Source organism: Gymnoscopelus braueri (assembly GCF_963280865.1).
Source record: "Gymnoscopelus braueri genome assembly, chromosome: 15".
NCBI classification, from domain to species: domain Eukaryota; kingdom Metazoa; phylum Chordata; class Actinopteri; order Myctophiformes; family Myctophidae; genus Gymnoscopelus; species Gymnoscopelus braueri.
This window is the reverse complement of record NC_137620.1, coordinates 36613141-36628530: the sequence shown is the minus strand read 5'-3', so window position 1 is coordinate 36628530 and position 15390 is coordinate 36613141. Positions and strand designations below refer to the sequence as shown.

Sequence of the window (15390 nt, the reverse complement as noted above, 5' to 3'; positions counted from 1 at the left end):
TAATGCGTGAATTTCTCAGAATCAGTTATTGTAACAGAACAAGTACTGTTCAGGTAATGAGGAGTTTGACTTGAGTTGCCCTTTAGTCAACATCAGCCACATAACAACATAAAATGTACATTTCCATGCAAAGCAATGCTGTATGGCAACTACCAAACAACTTATTTAGTCACCGAGAGGCTAAATCGGGGGGAAAGTTTACCTGCCAGACGCGCTGCTTGTCATGTTCCAGGGTACTGCATTTTGCTCATTTTATTAAAGTTAAAAGCATTTCTTTTTAGCGACATCATGACAAAGTGAATCATAGGATAGTGTTGCGCTATACCGTGCGGTCAGCAAAGTTGGACTTCCCCCATTCACCCCCTCTCCATTTCATTGATAAAAACCGCAGGTGAACAGCTGACTTTACTACCACTGCCTGACTGACGTAGCACCAACACCACGTGACCTCTTTGTGAATGACATGATCAATGAATCAATTAAAAACCATAACAACCCATTATAGCTGCCTATACCTGTCACCAACAAATGCTATGCAAGATGGTAGAGTAAGAAATCAATCAATTACAAGTTGCTTTGATGCAGAATCGTTCCGCTTGCCATGGACTGAGTGCAACATAATCAGTCAAAGCACCGCTGTGCTGGGATGGGGGATACTATGTTATACTATCTGTACTATTTTACAGTGTTGGGGAGCATTTAACTTCATGTAGTTGAACTATGTAGTTTTTGCTGTAGCTATGTACATTTTGCTGTAGCTTGCAGCTTACATATTGTGTGGCACGTCAAGTAGTTCAACTACTTATTATTATTTATTTTTTTAACAAACCACAATGCCTCCAGATGCCTGAAGAAGGTCTATGTGACCGAAACGTTGCTTAAATAAAAGTGTTCCTATTATGCAGACGGTGTGCGGGTCATTTTAATTTATTCTCTACGTTGATCCCTGCCAATGCACCCTGCTTTGAGCCGATCAGGTGTGCATAAGACTTTGTTTCCAACAAACTACAATTAATACATATTCATTTTATTTTACTGTGTTCTTGTACCAGAACGCAGTAATGGTAAAATAACATTGGTGTCCCAGCCAGTGCTGCACGTTAGCAGGGATGTTTTCAGTGCCAAACGGAAACACCTATTCGCTAAGAACTTTGAGAGACTTTGAGAGATGTGTCGCGACAACAAGGTATAGGCCTAATTGTTCAGACTACTTTGATTGTTATACAATGAGGAAACTCGTTTTCTCCAGCTGAATAATTATTGCCGGTATAAATAAGAGAAGTGCGTCAATACAGTTTTAAGTTTGACTGTGGGAGACATAAATACATAAATAAATCTATTTGCATTAGATTTTCATGCATAAAATATATACATATAACATAAATATCACATTAAATAAATCTGTTCTCTGGGATCCTTAGACTACTATGTATAAATGTACACCCTACACTAGACTGTGTGTGACTGTGTATAAGTCTTTTAGGACTTTAGTCTTTATTTCAAAAATCCAGAAGAGCCCAGATGATTGGTTGACATAAAAGGTGTCTACTATAGCAATACAACTCAATGGAGAATCGGCATGTGACTTTTTTGTAGGCTATTATACTGCGGATCAGTTCTACGCCCGATGTAGCCCGGGCCTAACATTGACTGTAAACATTTACTGTAAGTGGTTTACAGGGATATTTTAAGCTTCCCTTTGAAAGCATCTCTGGAATGTGATTCCAGAGCTGGGATTCAACATTTGAACTACATAAATGGTGCATTTATATATGGTAAATGGTGAATTTATATAGCACCTTTATCCAAAGCGCTTTACGATGTACATTACATTCACCCAATTACACATATTCACACACAGACATGATGAAACCATGCACAAGGCACCAATCTGTTCATCGGGGGCAATTGGGGGTTAAAGGACTCTTCAACAGTAACACAAGGGGAGTCTGGGATCGAACCGGGAACCTTCCGTTTCCCAAGCCGCCGCTCTGCCTCCTGAGCCACTGCCGCCCCTACATGATAATAGTGGTGTCCACGGCTCCAAAGGATTAGAATTGATTATATGCGGATGCCAAATTCTGGTTTTGTATGAAGGTACTTTTCAATGAATCTACCTTTCCCTATATTAAGCAACCAACAGCCCAACCGGATATGTCCAAGGGGTTCGGATAGTCTCCAAGCAACATTAGAGCATTTGTATGAAACTGTCTATATGTTGATAAGTACCTCAGTTTTATCAGTTTACAGTTTGGACTTTTCAGTCCAGTAGTGAGCAGCCCCACTCCCACGTCTAGTAGGTCATTGTTGCTGAGGTCCAATTCTCTCAGTGCAGAATAGGGTAACATGAGAGACAGAACCAACTGCTTAACAAACTCTTCACTGAGGTTACACTCAGCTAGTCTGTCAACAGAATTGGATATTCAGATTTAAATAACCAGGTTATTAATTCAATTATAATATCTGATTATAAACAAAACAACACGTATTGTACACACACAATTGTGTTGGCTGTAGCTACCCCCCCCCACCACCACCACATAGCTGTGGCACTACATTTGTACTGCTTATGCAAGGGTTCCAATGTGTGTATCTTGGAATGTACTGAAAATCTACATCTATAATGGATTGAACACAATACAGCTCAGACGTACTGGGACGAGAAAGGACATAATACCTGATTTATGTTTAACCTGTATTGTTAAACCTTTTCTTTTGCCAATTTGTATATACAAATACTAAACTTAATATAGAAAATATTCCCAATGACCCAGTGAAACTCACGAAGCCTTTCTGCTGCAGGTCACGGCTGGAATAAGTCTTATTCTACCGTCTTCTGATGTGTTGTAACTGCTCAGGACAAACTCCTTCAGTTCCTCTTTGGATACCAGCAAAGTGTAGGCCAGGGCTGAGCAATGGAATGGGCTCAACTCTGTTCCTGAATGGTCTTCCAACTTCAGGTACTCCTCAATTTCTTCTTTCACTTTGTTGTCTCTCATCTCCACCATGCACTGGAACAAGGTGATGCAACTGTATACAATAACAATGACGATTTTCAGCAAGGAGTTTATGATTTTTCTAATGCAGCACTTTATTAGCTACTATCCAAAAACAAATAGGGTTTTAGGTCACTAAAAAAATTAAAGTTAAGATTTTTTTAAATCTGTGGAACCATGTAGCCATGTAAAACGGCGCGTTTGGAGAAACGATTAAATTACTCCTCATTTCCTGCATGGCAGTTGTATTTTCTTTATGGGCATATGCCTGGAAACAACAACAATGATGGTAGATATTCCTGGGTCTTTTGTTTGGTTAGCGCCGTTAAAGCCAATTACAAATGTACACCTCACTTAGCACTGCTGCATCATCTGCACCACTTCTCTGGCACTCAAAGGCATCTGCTGTGCCCAATATTTCTTAGTCCACATCATCTGGGGTTTAAAGTATGTGACCTCTGTGACGGGACTTGATCACATTCAGAATGGAAGGGGGACTATTTTTTACCTATTTCTGAACGTCACATTTTTTTTTTAAAGCTAGTACAGAGAGTTCCTACAGATGTCTTTAAAGACGGAGTGGTCAAATTTTAAACGACTGAAAAACTACCTTAAAAATAAATAAACAAATAGATAGCTGATCGCTGATTTGTTTTTGCATTTACATTACATTTTGCATCAGGATTATTATTTTTCTTTTTGAACAGACAGAGAAAATGTCCATTTATATCTGTCCATATACATGTGTTCAAGGCCTTAATCTAGGTTTACCTGTCTGGAGATAGTCCCTTCCTTCGAGTCTTCAGGAAGGTGAGGATTTTCTTTCTGGTATTTTCTGAGCTAGTTTCTTCTTCCGGGATCGACAGGAGACCAGATAGAACTGCACGATTGGACTCGCAGGTGAGACCAAGGAGGAAGCGTAGGAAGAAGTCTAACTGTCCGTTCTTGCTCTCCAACACCTTGTTGATGGTTATCTTCAGCAGGTCCAGTAGAGTGATCGGGCAAGTCTTCTGCTCCTGCCCGAGGAAAGAGTGCAGTGCCTCAATGTTCTTGTTGATGAAGCAGTCGTAGACGTAGAGTGCGGCAAAGAACTCTTGAACAGTCAGGTGTACAAAGCTGAAGACTTTCTTCTGGTCAAAGACTTGCTCCTCCTTGAGAATCATGGCACAGAATCCTGAATAGATGGATGCTTCAGTGACATCAATTTTGCATTCTTGCAAATCTTCCTCATAGAAAATGAGGCTATTCTTTTCGAGGTGCTTAAATGCCAGTCTTCCAAGACCTAGGAGGAGGTCTCTGTGGGATTTCAGAAGCCTCTCTTTATTCCGCTCTGTCTTCTGATCATATTTCCTGCTTCTCCGCTTGGTCTGGACCAGCAGGAAGTGCGACATCATCTCTGTCAGGGTGGCAAAGATAACTTTCATCTCACCTCCTCCCACATCCCACTCCTGGAATAAATCAGCCAAAATCCAGCAGAAGACTGGGATGTGGCACATCATGAGTAGGCTGTGTGAAGACTGAAGTTGGGGGATGACATGATCAGCGAGACCTGGGTGCCCTGCAAACTTCTTCCTGAAGTACTCTTCCTTCTGTGTGTCATTGAAACCTTTTATCTCCGTCACCACGTTAAAGTATTGAGCAGGGATCTGATTGGCTGCTGCCACACGGGACGTTATCCAGAGGCGGGCAGATGGAAGCAGCGCCCCCTTGATGAGGCTGGTCAACAACACATCTACTGACGCTTCCTGGGTCACTGATGTGACTACCTCATTGTTGTCGAAGTGCAGTGGGAGCCTACTCTCATCGAGTCCATCCAAGACAATGGCCACTGTGGATGTGGTGTATTCCAATGAGTCACTCAACGCCCGTAGCGCGGGGTGGAATTTCATCAGGAGTTTGTGCAGACTGGTCGGCTTTTTGCACAGGTTGATCTCTCTGAAAGCAAGAACGAAGACAAAGTCGATATCGTTGTTGGCCTTCCCTTCAGCCCAGTCCAGAGCAAACTTCTGCACAGTGAATGATTTCCCAATGCCAGCGATGCCTTTTGTAAGGACATGTCTTTGGTGTTGGTTTTCTTGGCCATGTAAAGATTTGAAGATGTCATTGAGGGAGATTTCAGGCAACAGCAGCCCCCTCATCTTTTTTTCTATTTGTCTGAGTTCATGCTCTACAGATGAGTCCTCGCTCTCTTCCGGGGTGATGTACAGCGTTGAGTAAACACTGCTCAGCAAGCTCTTTTGTTCACCGTTACCTTCACACGTTGAGGTAAATCTTTTCCTCATTTCTTTTTTGAAAGTCATCTTTACTTTCTGGACATTCCTCTCCCCTGAAAGGACCACGTTTTTTGTATTAACAGTTACACTGAACACTCCCTAAAGACTAGCTCATCATTTTTGACATTTCAATATAGAACAGAAAAGACGCATTAAATTAAAGTAACTACTACACATTATTAGGGATGTTAAACGACTCATATTTTGCTAGTCGAAGTGCCGTCGGGCCATTTATCGATGTGCCGATCGATTTGTTTTTGTATGGCCTGGATATAAACTTTTATAACATCTTACGGAGCATTCTAGTTACCTGAGCGAATACAAGAATGCTCGCCCTAAAACACGGTCGCCCTGGACCAAATCCGGCGACCTGGGAACGGACGCTAACGTGTACTCCTACACGTAGCCTCAGTAAAAAATGGGGGCGAGTGTGTTTTGGGGCGATCGTTCCGGTACGATCTCTCTCGTGGCGCTGTCATTGTTTGGCGACAGGGCACGTGTATTCTGGAAATGCCATCAGCTCACTGAAGCCTTTGGCTTTCCCCTCGACAACGCTAATAGTAGGCATAATATCTTTGGCTATCATCTTGGCTGTCAAATCAGTGATCTTTTCGCACGCACGCGCGCACACACACACACACACACACACACACACACACACACACACACACACACACACACACACACACACACACACACACACACACACACACACACACACACACACACACACACACACACACACACACACACACACACACACACACACACACACACACACACACACACACACACACAGCCCCTAGACGGAAGGGCCGCGCAGCGGCCCGCACCTCTAGTTTTTTACATTTCAAACTGTCTATTTTGGAAAACAGTAACGTTTATATTAATGTTTTTGAACAAGCCATTACAAAAATATATATTTAAAACATATATTAAAAAGAAATGTCTATTTATATCTTTTTCAGTCGAGACGAGCATGAGTCGAAAATCTACTTTGTTTTCACATCCCTACACATTATATCCACCTTTTTATCTTTTAGCCTACAAATTACCTGTGTCTTCGGGGTCTTTTCTAGGCTTTTTACCACACTTGGGACAAACATTGTCTCCTGTTGGACCAGGCTGGTTCCAGCACTGTCTGCAGAAGCTGTGTCCACAGTTGGTTGTGACTGGATCCCCCTTACACACTGGACACCTGGACTGCTCCCCAGCAGGCCAATCACTGAAAACACATACATAGTTTTAATTTTAAAAACCTTGTTCATCCAGGGAAGTGTTTCTCTAAGGAAACATGCTCTTTATCAACTGTACTGTAGCTCATAGTAAAACAAACAAGCAAGACAATCTAAACAGAAAAAAAAAACTTATTTGGGGCTATATTGAAATCCGAGATTACGTTCACCAGTAACAGCCCGTGCACTCCGGGTTCATATGAAAAGAAAGAGTGAAGCCTTAGCACTCTTACGCTTGAGCGTGGAACGGTAAGACTGGACTTGCGGTCTTGAAAGAAAAATATACATTTATGAAGTAAGTTTTTGCTATTTTAATGTTGTTTTGTGCAAAGCTAAGGCATTTTCATTCCTTGTACCCCATGATGTCCTGCTAGATTGGCTGGTGAAGTCCGAGATTACGTTCACCAGTATCGGCCCCGTGCACTCCGGGTTCATAGGAAAAGATAGAGTGAAGCCTAAAGCTCCTTACACACCGGGGGCGATTTTTTTCATGCGAATAATATGTTTTTTTTTTAAACCTTATAAAGTCAATGCAAGCTTCCACGGAGCGAAAAAGCGAAAAAGCGAAGCGAAAAAGCGTATTTTAATTATTCGAAACGAGTCCGAATTTTGCGTATATTCGCATAATCGCCGGTGTGTAATGACCTTTAGTGCTCTTACGTTCGAGCGTGGAACGGTAAGACTGGACTTGCCGTCTTGAAAGAAAAATACACTTATGAAGTAAGTTTTTGCTATTTTAATGTTGTTTTGACAGGCACTCTCTGTGGATAGCTTTAAAGCACAGCTCAAGACCTATTACAGAGTTATAGGTTGGATACAGGATTTCCTTAGTAATAAGAAATAGCATGTGGTGGTTAACGGAGCCATGCACTTCAAATTGGAAGTCAGTGACCTCTGGAGTCCCACAAAGACAATCAGAAGTTTACCTTTTTTTGCGGACGAAACAAAAATATTTAGAATTTAGGACACTGACACAGCCCAACTTCAAGCAGATCTCCAGAGTACTAGATGGTATAGGTGGCTACTGAAGTTAAATCCCTACTTATGTAGCTTCACTGCATGTCCTAATTTAGCTGTAGCAATAACACCATTATGCAACATCAAGCTATCTTTGGTTGCCTAAACTGACAAATGCACAACCATGCACAGTTAATGGAAAAACAATATACAGTACACTTTGTATAATTATGTAAGAAGAATAGAGTGGAGAAGAAAACTGTTTCAGGCCTTATATCTCACTACCTTATCAGGGTGACCACTATTTAAAGTAATGTTCAATGGATGCTTGGCCCATGGCACTGTTACAATCATCTGTCAAAAAATACATCTTCATTCGGGGAAGTGTTTCTCTGAGGAAACATGCTCTTTCTCTGAAGAAACATGCAAGGGTTGAGTTGACTTTAAAGGATACCACACGTTGGAAAGGCTTTATTGAGAACTGATACCTGAAAAACCTAGTATCACTCCACATGTGGGCTGTTGTGAAGTTACAGGGCTGTAATAGCAAATACAGCATGATACTAGTCTGACAACATAGAAGTATGTCTCCCATTAAGGGACTATACAAAAGATACCTAACAGACATAATTGCATTCGAAAACAACATTTTTATGTGCAGATAAGTGCACAAGGTACTGAAAATTATCGTGCTGCAACCACAATCCTCGTTCTGTACTTTATATCTATGTCCTACTTTTAGGTACTAATAGAGTTGCTTGACATTACTGTAAATATTTAAGATACATTTTTTTTTGTCTGCAGGCCTATATTTGGGGGTGAAGCACCACATCTTTGTTATGTTATATCTATGTATATAGTCCTGCTGATGATGGCGCTACAGTTAAATATGCCTGTTAAAGTTAGCATTTTTGTGGATAATTATCAATGCCCAGGTATTGACTTGACCCGTTAACACTGGACTCTGTTGCTTAGAGACATGTAGTGCCCCTCCGTCACTTCAGAATCCCATCCCATCAAGGTCAGAACCCCCTTACAACCTAATTTGCTTGAATCATAATATGAACAGGACGGTCAGAGTCAAGATGCAGCTCAAGAGCTTTTTTTGTTTTTTTGTTTACTGCTATCAAATGTTCTGCTAGCGCCCGGTACTTGGGAAACACTCTTCTATTGCTCAACTAGTGAGATATACAGACTGATATTCAATTTAAAAGGACAATGGAAGAAAACATGGTGTGGATACTACTGTCCATTCTTAAACCCTCCTCTACGTCTGTAGTTTATCATTATATCCAACTCAAATGAAATACATTAATGACATATTTTTGCATAGGTCTTACTATGGCAATTCTGCATTGTAAACAATTTTAGGGGAGACAGTCAGACAGTAGGAAAGCTGAGAGGGAGATGGGCAAGACAGAGACAGTAAAGCTAGTGAGGTCACCATTTTAAAGTCATGTTCAATGGATGCTTGACCAATGGTACTGTTTCAATCATCTGTCCTGTCAATTCAAACCTTTCTTCAGTAGAGTGTTGTCCAGCTTTGAAGTAAAAGGGGTAATCCATGGACCTGTCACTCGTCATGGAGACGCAACTAGGTGCAGGAGACTCTGGTCTCTGCTGGTCAACCCTGGTAGAAAGAGAGGATGCACACTAGTTAGTTTATTTCTAAATGAATCATGCAATCCATGTGGGATCCACAGACCCCTAGATGAGGATCATAATTAACTATCTTTGGTTGTCTACCATGAAAAATTCCCCCCAAAAAAGAATAGAAAAAAAAAAGCTTTGTAGAGTTATTTGAGGAAAAGAATGGAGAGAAACGATAGGATATTTCTAAAACTTCCTTGTCCAACTCTTAGCTATTAATTAAGATATCTTAAAAGAAATTATTTTTTTCCCTGTTTTTTGTTTTGTTTTATGACCTCAATTACACCCAAAAAAACAGAACTTTGAACATTCAGTGGATTTTCTGTGGTCTGGGGTTTTCTGAATAATTAGCAAAAAAATTGCTGGGATTGGCCTCCGGACTTTGACGTCATAGTCCATTAATCCCGCCCCCGCCCCTCCCCTATCCTTTCCTTTGAGGGGGCGGAGCAGAGGCAATGATTGACAGGCAAAATCCCTCAACAGCAACACCCGCAGGCAAATTTTTCATTCCAGCTGAAAAGGCCTCATAACACAGAGAGAAAAAAACCTGCCATGGCTCACTGGAGTGGATTTTTCAGTTAAAACTTAGTTTTTTTTTAGATTTGTTTTAATCCCACGATTTTGTCGCTCTTTTTCACCCGGTGCCAATTATCTAAGTGATCCTTGGCGCTACACTCCCCCCGCCAGCCTAGGGAGCCCAGAGCCGAGCTCATGCCTCCTTCAATGCATGAGAGCCAACTGACCTTCTTGTCACCTGACAGGGGGGGGTTTCCCGGTAGGACGTAGCGTGTGGAAGGATATTCCAACCGGTTCCTTTCCCCTCCATCAGGCGCCCCGGCTGTCATGGGGGAGGCGGTATAGCGACCAGGATTACTACATGTTTTTGTGAGGGTATTAACTACCCTAGTAGACACGGGGAGGGCATGCAAATTCCACACAGAGTAGGCCCTTTCGCTCACTTAAAACATTTTAATACACGTTTGAAGGACCATGATAAAGACTTTTAATGTTTTGTAAATCTGAATGTCATGAAACCTTTAAGTTACTGTGGGTGCAGTTTGTTCTTGTGAGGTAACTGGAAAGCATCCCCCTCACTAAGGTGAACACACACACACAAGTGCGCACGCACTTACACACAGTGCATAAAGTTCAACAAAACAACTAATACAGGAAGTTCATTTTTGTTACGAGTCACGACCCTCCCTATTTTCTTGCAGAGCACCGTCTATTCATAGGAGGAGCGCAATGAGACCAAGTGAGTATGCATGCAGAGTTTTGCTTCCGTCTTAAAAATAGTGTCCTGTTAAAATAGGTTGTGTGTTACACGGCATTCACATTTAAATGTACCCCATAATGAAATTGAAAAATATATTTGGTCATTTTGGAAATGTAGCTCTGCTATGTTGGATACAAGGCTCATTATATGAACAGGACGGTCAGTGTCAAGATGCAGCTCAATAGCTTTTTTTTTTTTTCCTGCTATCAAATGTTCTGCTAGTGCCCGGTACTTGAAGAACCCTCTTCTATTGCTCAACTAGTGAGATAAACAGACTGACATTCAGTTTAAAAGGACAATGGAAGAAAACATGGTGTGGATACTACAGTCCATTCTTAATCCCTCCTCTATGTCTGTAGTTTATCATTATATCCAACTCATATGAAATACATTAATGACATATTTTTGCAGGGATTTCTCAGTCAAAGAATTTTCACAGTTCTTGCTATGGAAATCCTGTATTGTAAATAAGTTTAGGAGAGACAGTCAGACAGTAGGAAATCTGAGAGGTAGATGGGGGAGACAGAGACAGTAAAGCTAGTGAGGTCACTATTTTAAAGTCATGTTCAATGGATGCTTGACCAATGGTACTGTTTCAATCATCTGTCCTGTCAATTCAAACCTTTCTTCAGTAGAGTGTTGTCCAGCTTTGAAGTTAAAAGGGTAATCCATGGACCTATCACTCGTCATGGAGACACAACTAGGTGCAGGAGATTCTGGTCTCTGCTGATCAACCCTGGTAGAAAGGAGCCCATAGAAAGAGAGGATGAATGCCATTTGGTAAAAATTTTATGAACCCATACAATCCATGTGGAATCCACAGCTACACAAGGGATAATCAATGGAGAGCTAGGTCATTATTAAGAAATAAACCCCAGGGTGATTAGAACCTGACATGTAGCGGAGGGGTCTTCATCACCCTTAAGGGTTAATGAAAGTAATCCATTAATTTATGCCAGGTGCGTCCAGTGCAACATGGTCGCCTCGGAAAACAACAGGAAGTGTTGATAAAATATAATCAATATTCGTTTACTGAATTGTCCATTTCTCGCTTCAAATGTTTTCAAAAAAAAAAGTTTAGCTGTTAATGACAATGTGTGTTTGTTTACATGGCTACCATGTTGGGTACGGCTCGAAATCAAGCAGCAGAGCAGATTGATATGAGCCAGGTGCTCTGAGCCTTTGATTAGGCAGTGGCTTGTTATTGAGTTCAGCGATCATTATTAAGAAATAACAGACCACTGAATTCAGCGATTGATCAGAATCAAGCATTCAACCAAGCAGTGTAATAATCCTAGATAAACATCATACCATCTTTGGTTGTCTATTATAACAAATGAACAAGCGCTTTCATACATTCATACAAATTTATTTTGGGCCGGCACTTTGAGAGCAGGCCATAACTGCACACATTCCTGTCACTACTACACTGTCAAATAATATTGCTTTAGGTTTCCTACCTCCTCAGGTAATGAATTGAATTCAGTCTGTAAAGTTATGTTTCTTTACCATTGTTGTCACAGCCATTGCCTCCAACATTTACACTACATTTATATGAACTTATACTTGGAAATGTGTAGGGTATTGAGTAATTGTGGGGGTTTTCTCGTTCATAAGTGCATAATTCAACAACAATGATTTACCCGCCACCTGATCATAAACAGGAGTATTTGTCTTTTCATACATCTGATGAAAAACATCGATAAGGAGGAATGTACAATGTGTAAGCATCCATTTCATGCAGACTGCACAAAGTGTGATACATATGAACCCTGGTCTTTCCTCACAGAGCTCTTGTCTATTCATGCGAGGAGCGCAGTGAGACCGCACAGATCCAAGTGGGTATGTAGACAGAGTCTTGCTCCCCGTCTTTAAAGTCCCTGTCTTGTTACAATAGGCGAGCGTTACACACAATCCACATTTAACGTGAAAGATATATTTGGTCATGGCAATTTTTGCAAATATGTCTGGTGTCTGACAAGCACACATGCACAAACAAGCACAGAGTAACAGTTGATCTTTCATTTTGATTAAGTATCTCTGCTCTATTTGATATCAGGCTACTTACATCAACAGGTCGATCAGAGCCAGGATTCAGCTCATTAAAAGAGGCAGTAAAAGTGTTTTTACTTCTAACAAATGTTCCGTTATCGAGCCGGCGACCAGTGCTGGTGAAATACCCTACTATTGTTCATGTAGTCTGATACTCTGACTTACAATTTAAAATGACAATGGAAGCAAACATGGTGTGGACATTGCTGCTTCATTCTTTAAAGTCATACAGTGTAACATTGGTGTCCTACATTAACATTGGTGTCCTAGATATTTTGGAACGTAACAAAAAGTCAGAAATGGCATTCATGATTTACTAATTATAAAATACACAAATACATTTCCGGTTTACTGTGCCAACTGTAATGTTGTGAGAACATTTAATTAGAGCATTGAAGTGATTGACGTCATTTTGGCCCACCCAAAAAATAGTTTGTCATAGTGTTTAGAGAAGTTGTCAAAAAACCCATTATGTGGAATGTTTTTTTTAAACAAATATACCAGTGAAAGATTATATTAAAAATAAACTATTATTTAATTGAAAAAGTTACACATTATGAGTTTAACCCTCCTCTACTTCTGTAGTTAATCATTATAGCCACTATATCCAACTCAAGTTAAATACTATACAAGTCTCAGTCAAGGTGGCTCACAATTCTTGCTATGGAAACACTGTATTGTTAATAATGTTAGTAGAGATAGTCAGACTGTAGTAAAGCTGAGAGGGAGACAGTGTAGGAGAGACAGACAGTAGTAAAGCTGAGAGGGAGACAATGTAGGAGAGACAAACCGCAGGAAGCTGAGAGGCAGACAGTGTGGAGAGACAGAATAGGAAAGAGGGAAGACAAAATTACCTCATTGGCTGTCCACCAGAGGGCATGATTGCATCAGGAGACAACGTGGCAGGAACCGTTTTGTCCATGTCTGGAGTTCTACAGAGGAAACAGACAGACATATATCATTTTATATGAATAGAACAGAACACCAGAGTCTGATTATTAATTCATTCATACTATTTATTTGGGTAGCGAAAATATGTTTTTTTTCTCCACTGAAACCAGAGGAATGATACCACGAATAACCCCCACCTCAACTTATCCAGGCTTAATAACCTCCATCAGTTATGGATTTAATAACTAATGTAGGATAGTCATGGTAAATGATTACATTAGAAACATATACATATATGAGTGAAACCAGAAATATTTTTTGATTCATTAATGCTGGACTAGATTTGGTATTTAAACCAGGCCCTTTGACTATTCACAGTCACTCCTGTTACTTTGGAATGAGCCTAGGTCTGCTTTCCAAAGTATAAATGTATTCTTTAGTTTTTGTTAGATTTTGGAAGAAATAGCCAATTTAACGTTGAGGTGCCTACTGCCTACAGTGTGTAGGTGCCCACTGCCCACTCTTCCTGTGAAAACACTAGACGCCGCGCGCATATATATATATATATATATATATATATATATATATATACACACACACACACACACACACACACACACACACACACACACACACACACACACACACACACACACACACACACACACACACACACACACACACAGGAATTATTTCTTTTGGATCTGCACAAAAAGCGCAATACATAATAGATCCAAACACTGATAAGGAGAAAGTTACACTAAGGTCAAACCAGATACAACTGCTGCGCATGCTTATTAACTCATAGAGGAAAAAAGATAACACATTATGATGATACTATATTAACAGAAATTTGACAGATGTTTTTTTTTTTCTCCCCCCCCCCCCCTAGCATCTCAAGGATTAATTAAACATCGTCTTCTCCAGATAGACACAGTAGACAGACTGCCCATAGCTGAGACAGAACAGTATTTAGCCAACTTTTTTGCATTTGTCTTTTGCAATCCTTCCAATTACAGGCCATGGAGCACAAGTTTGTGAACGTGGCCCAGACTCCCAAACACCAGGACAATAAGTTGACAGTTATAACAAGGCCATAATACGTTCCACCAAAGGCTGGTATTTCATAGGTTTTGATCTAAAACAATTGTCCATATACAAATCAAATGGCCGCCTGTGAATCGACCCCTTAACAGACGACGTCACACTGATAAGAACCAGTATGCGCGCAACCAGAATGCGCGCAATGAAACCCATTCTATCAGGTCTCGCTAGGACACGCCTCACAAGCCTAAGCCAACACACAAGAGGGGAAAACCAGCGCACACCAAAACAACAGGTTGAGAATTGATTGCGTCAAACAATCACCTGCTGTGCGTCCAGTTTCAATGTTGTTAAACAAATAATTGGTCTATTGACAAACGGGGGGGGGGGACCCAAACGGGGGGGCCCACTCGGGGGGGGCACCCACCCCACCCATCCCACCCATTTCAGATTCTGCTTTGCCCAGTCAACATTAGCAGGTACGCTACGAGCGTGGTTGTGATCAAAGCAGTCTAGTTTTACAGTGCTGTGTTTATACATTTTTGTTGTCCTTTCCTGTAATTCTCTGATCTTCCACCAGACGGTCATGTCTGGCAATGTAGCCTACAGTTCTTTAGCTCCGTTCCGGTAGCAAATATAACACATCCGGTTTCTGAGCTAGCAAATATAAGGTTTCCGGTTGCCTTCAAAGTAAGAGCATCGCATTTAATGTTTTATGAAAGACATACATGCATTTCGAAAAAGACATTTATACAGTGGTGGAAAGTAACTAAGTACATGTGATCAATTACTGTACTATGCATTTTGAAAAATACACGTATACAGTGGTGGAAAGTAACTAAGTACTACTCCACTACATTTCAGAGGCAGATATTATACTAGTTACTTGTTACTTTGTATATTTTTGATTATAATTACAAGACCACTTCAGCCCTATTTAAACTTTGGAAATTTGAAAATAGCCGATCTACAAGCAAAAGATTTTTATATTTATACAAGACCACTTCAGCCCTATT

At 40.7% G+C, this 15390-nt stretch overlaps 1 protein-coding gene across 3 annotated transcripts in view; it reads right to left on the bottom strand.

Annotated features, from left to right (window-relative positions):
- Window positions 1–15390, bottom strand: part of LOC308102481 (protein NLRC3-like) — a 79000-nt gene that overhangs the window by 7468 nt on the left and 56142 nt on the right. Inside the window, exons 2-8 of one of the 3 annotated variants that reach the window (XM_080452226.1) lie at window positions 13294–13371; window positions 11010–11123; window positions 8978–9091; window positions 6325–6494; window positions 3768–5322; window positions 2785–3030; window positions 2230–2403 (exon numbers count right to left, since the gene is read on the bottom strand). In XM_080452226.1, the coding sequence (XP_080308352.1) occupies window positions 2230–2403; window positions 2785–3030; window positions 3768–5322; window positions 6325–6494; window positions 8978–9091; window positions 11010–11123; window positions 13294–13361 (2441 nt within the window). In that variant the 5' untranslated portion in view covers window positions 13362–13371. Of the gene's footprint in view, window positions 1–2229; window positions 2404–2784; window positions 3031–3767; window positions 5323–6324; window positions 6495–8977; window positions 9092–11009; window positions 11124–13293; window positions 13459–15390 lie in introns of those variants that run through there. The other 2 variants (XM_080452225.1, XM_080452224.1) reach the window with 2 other exon arrangements.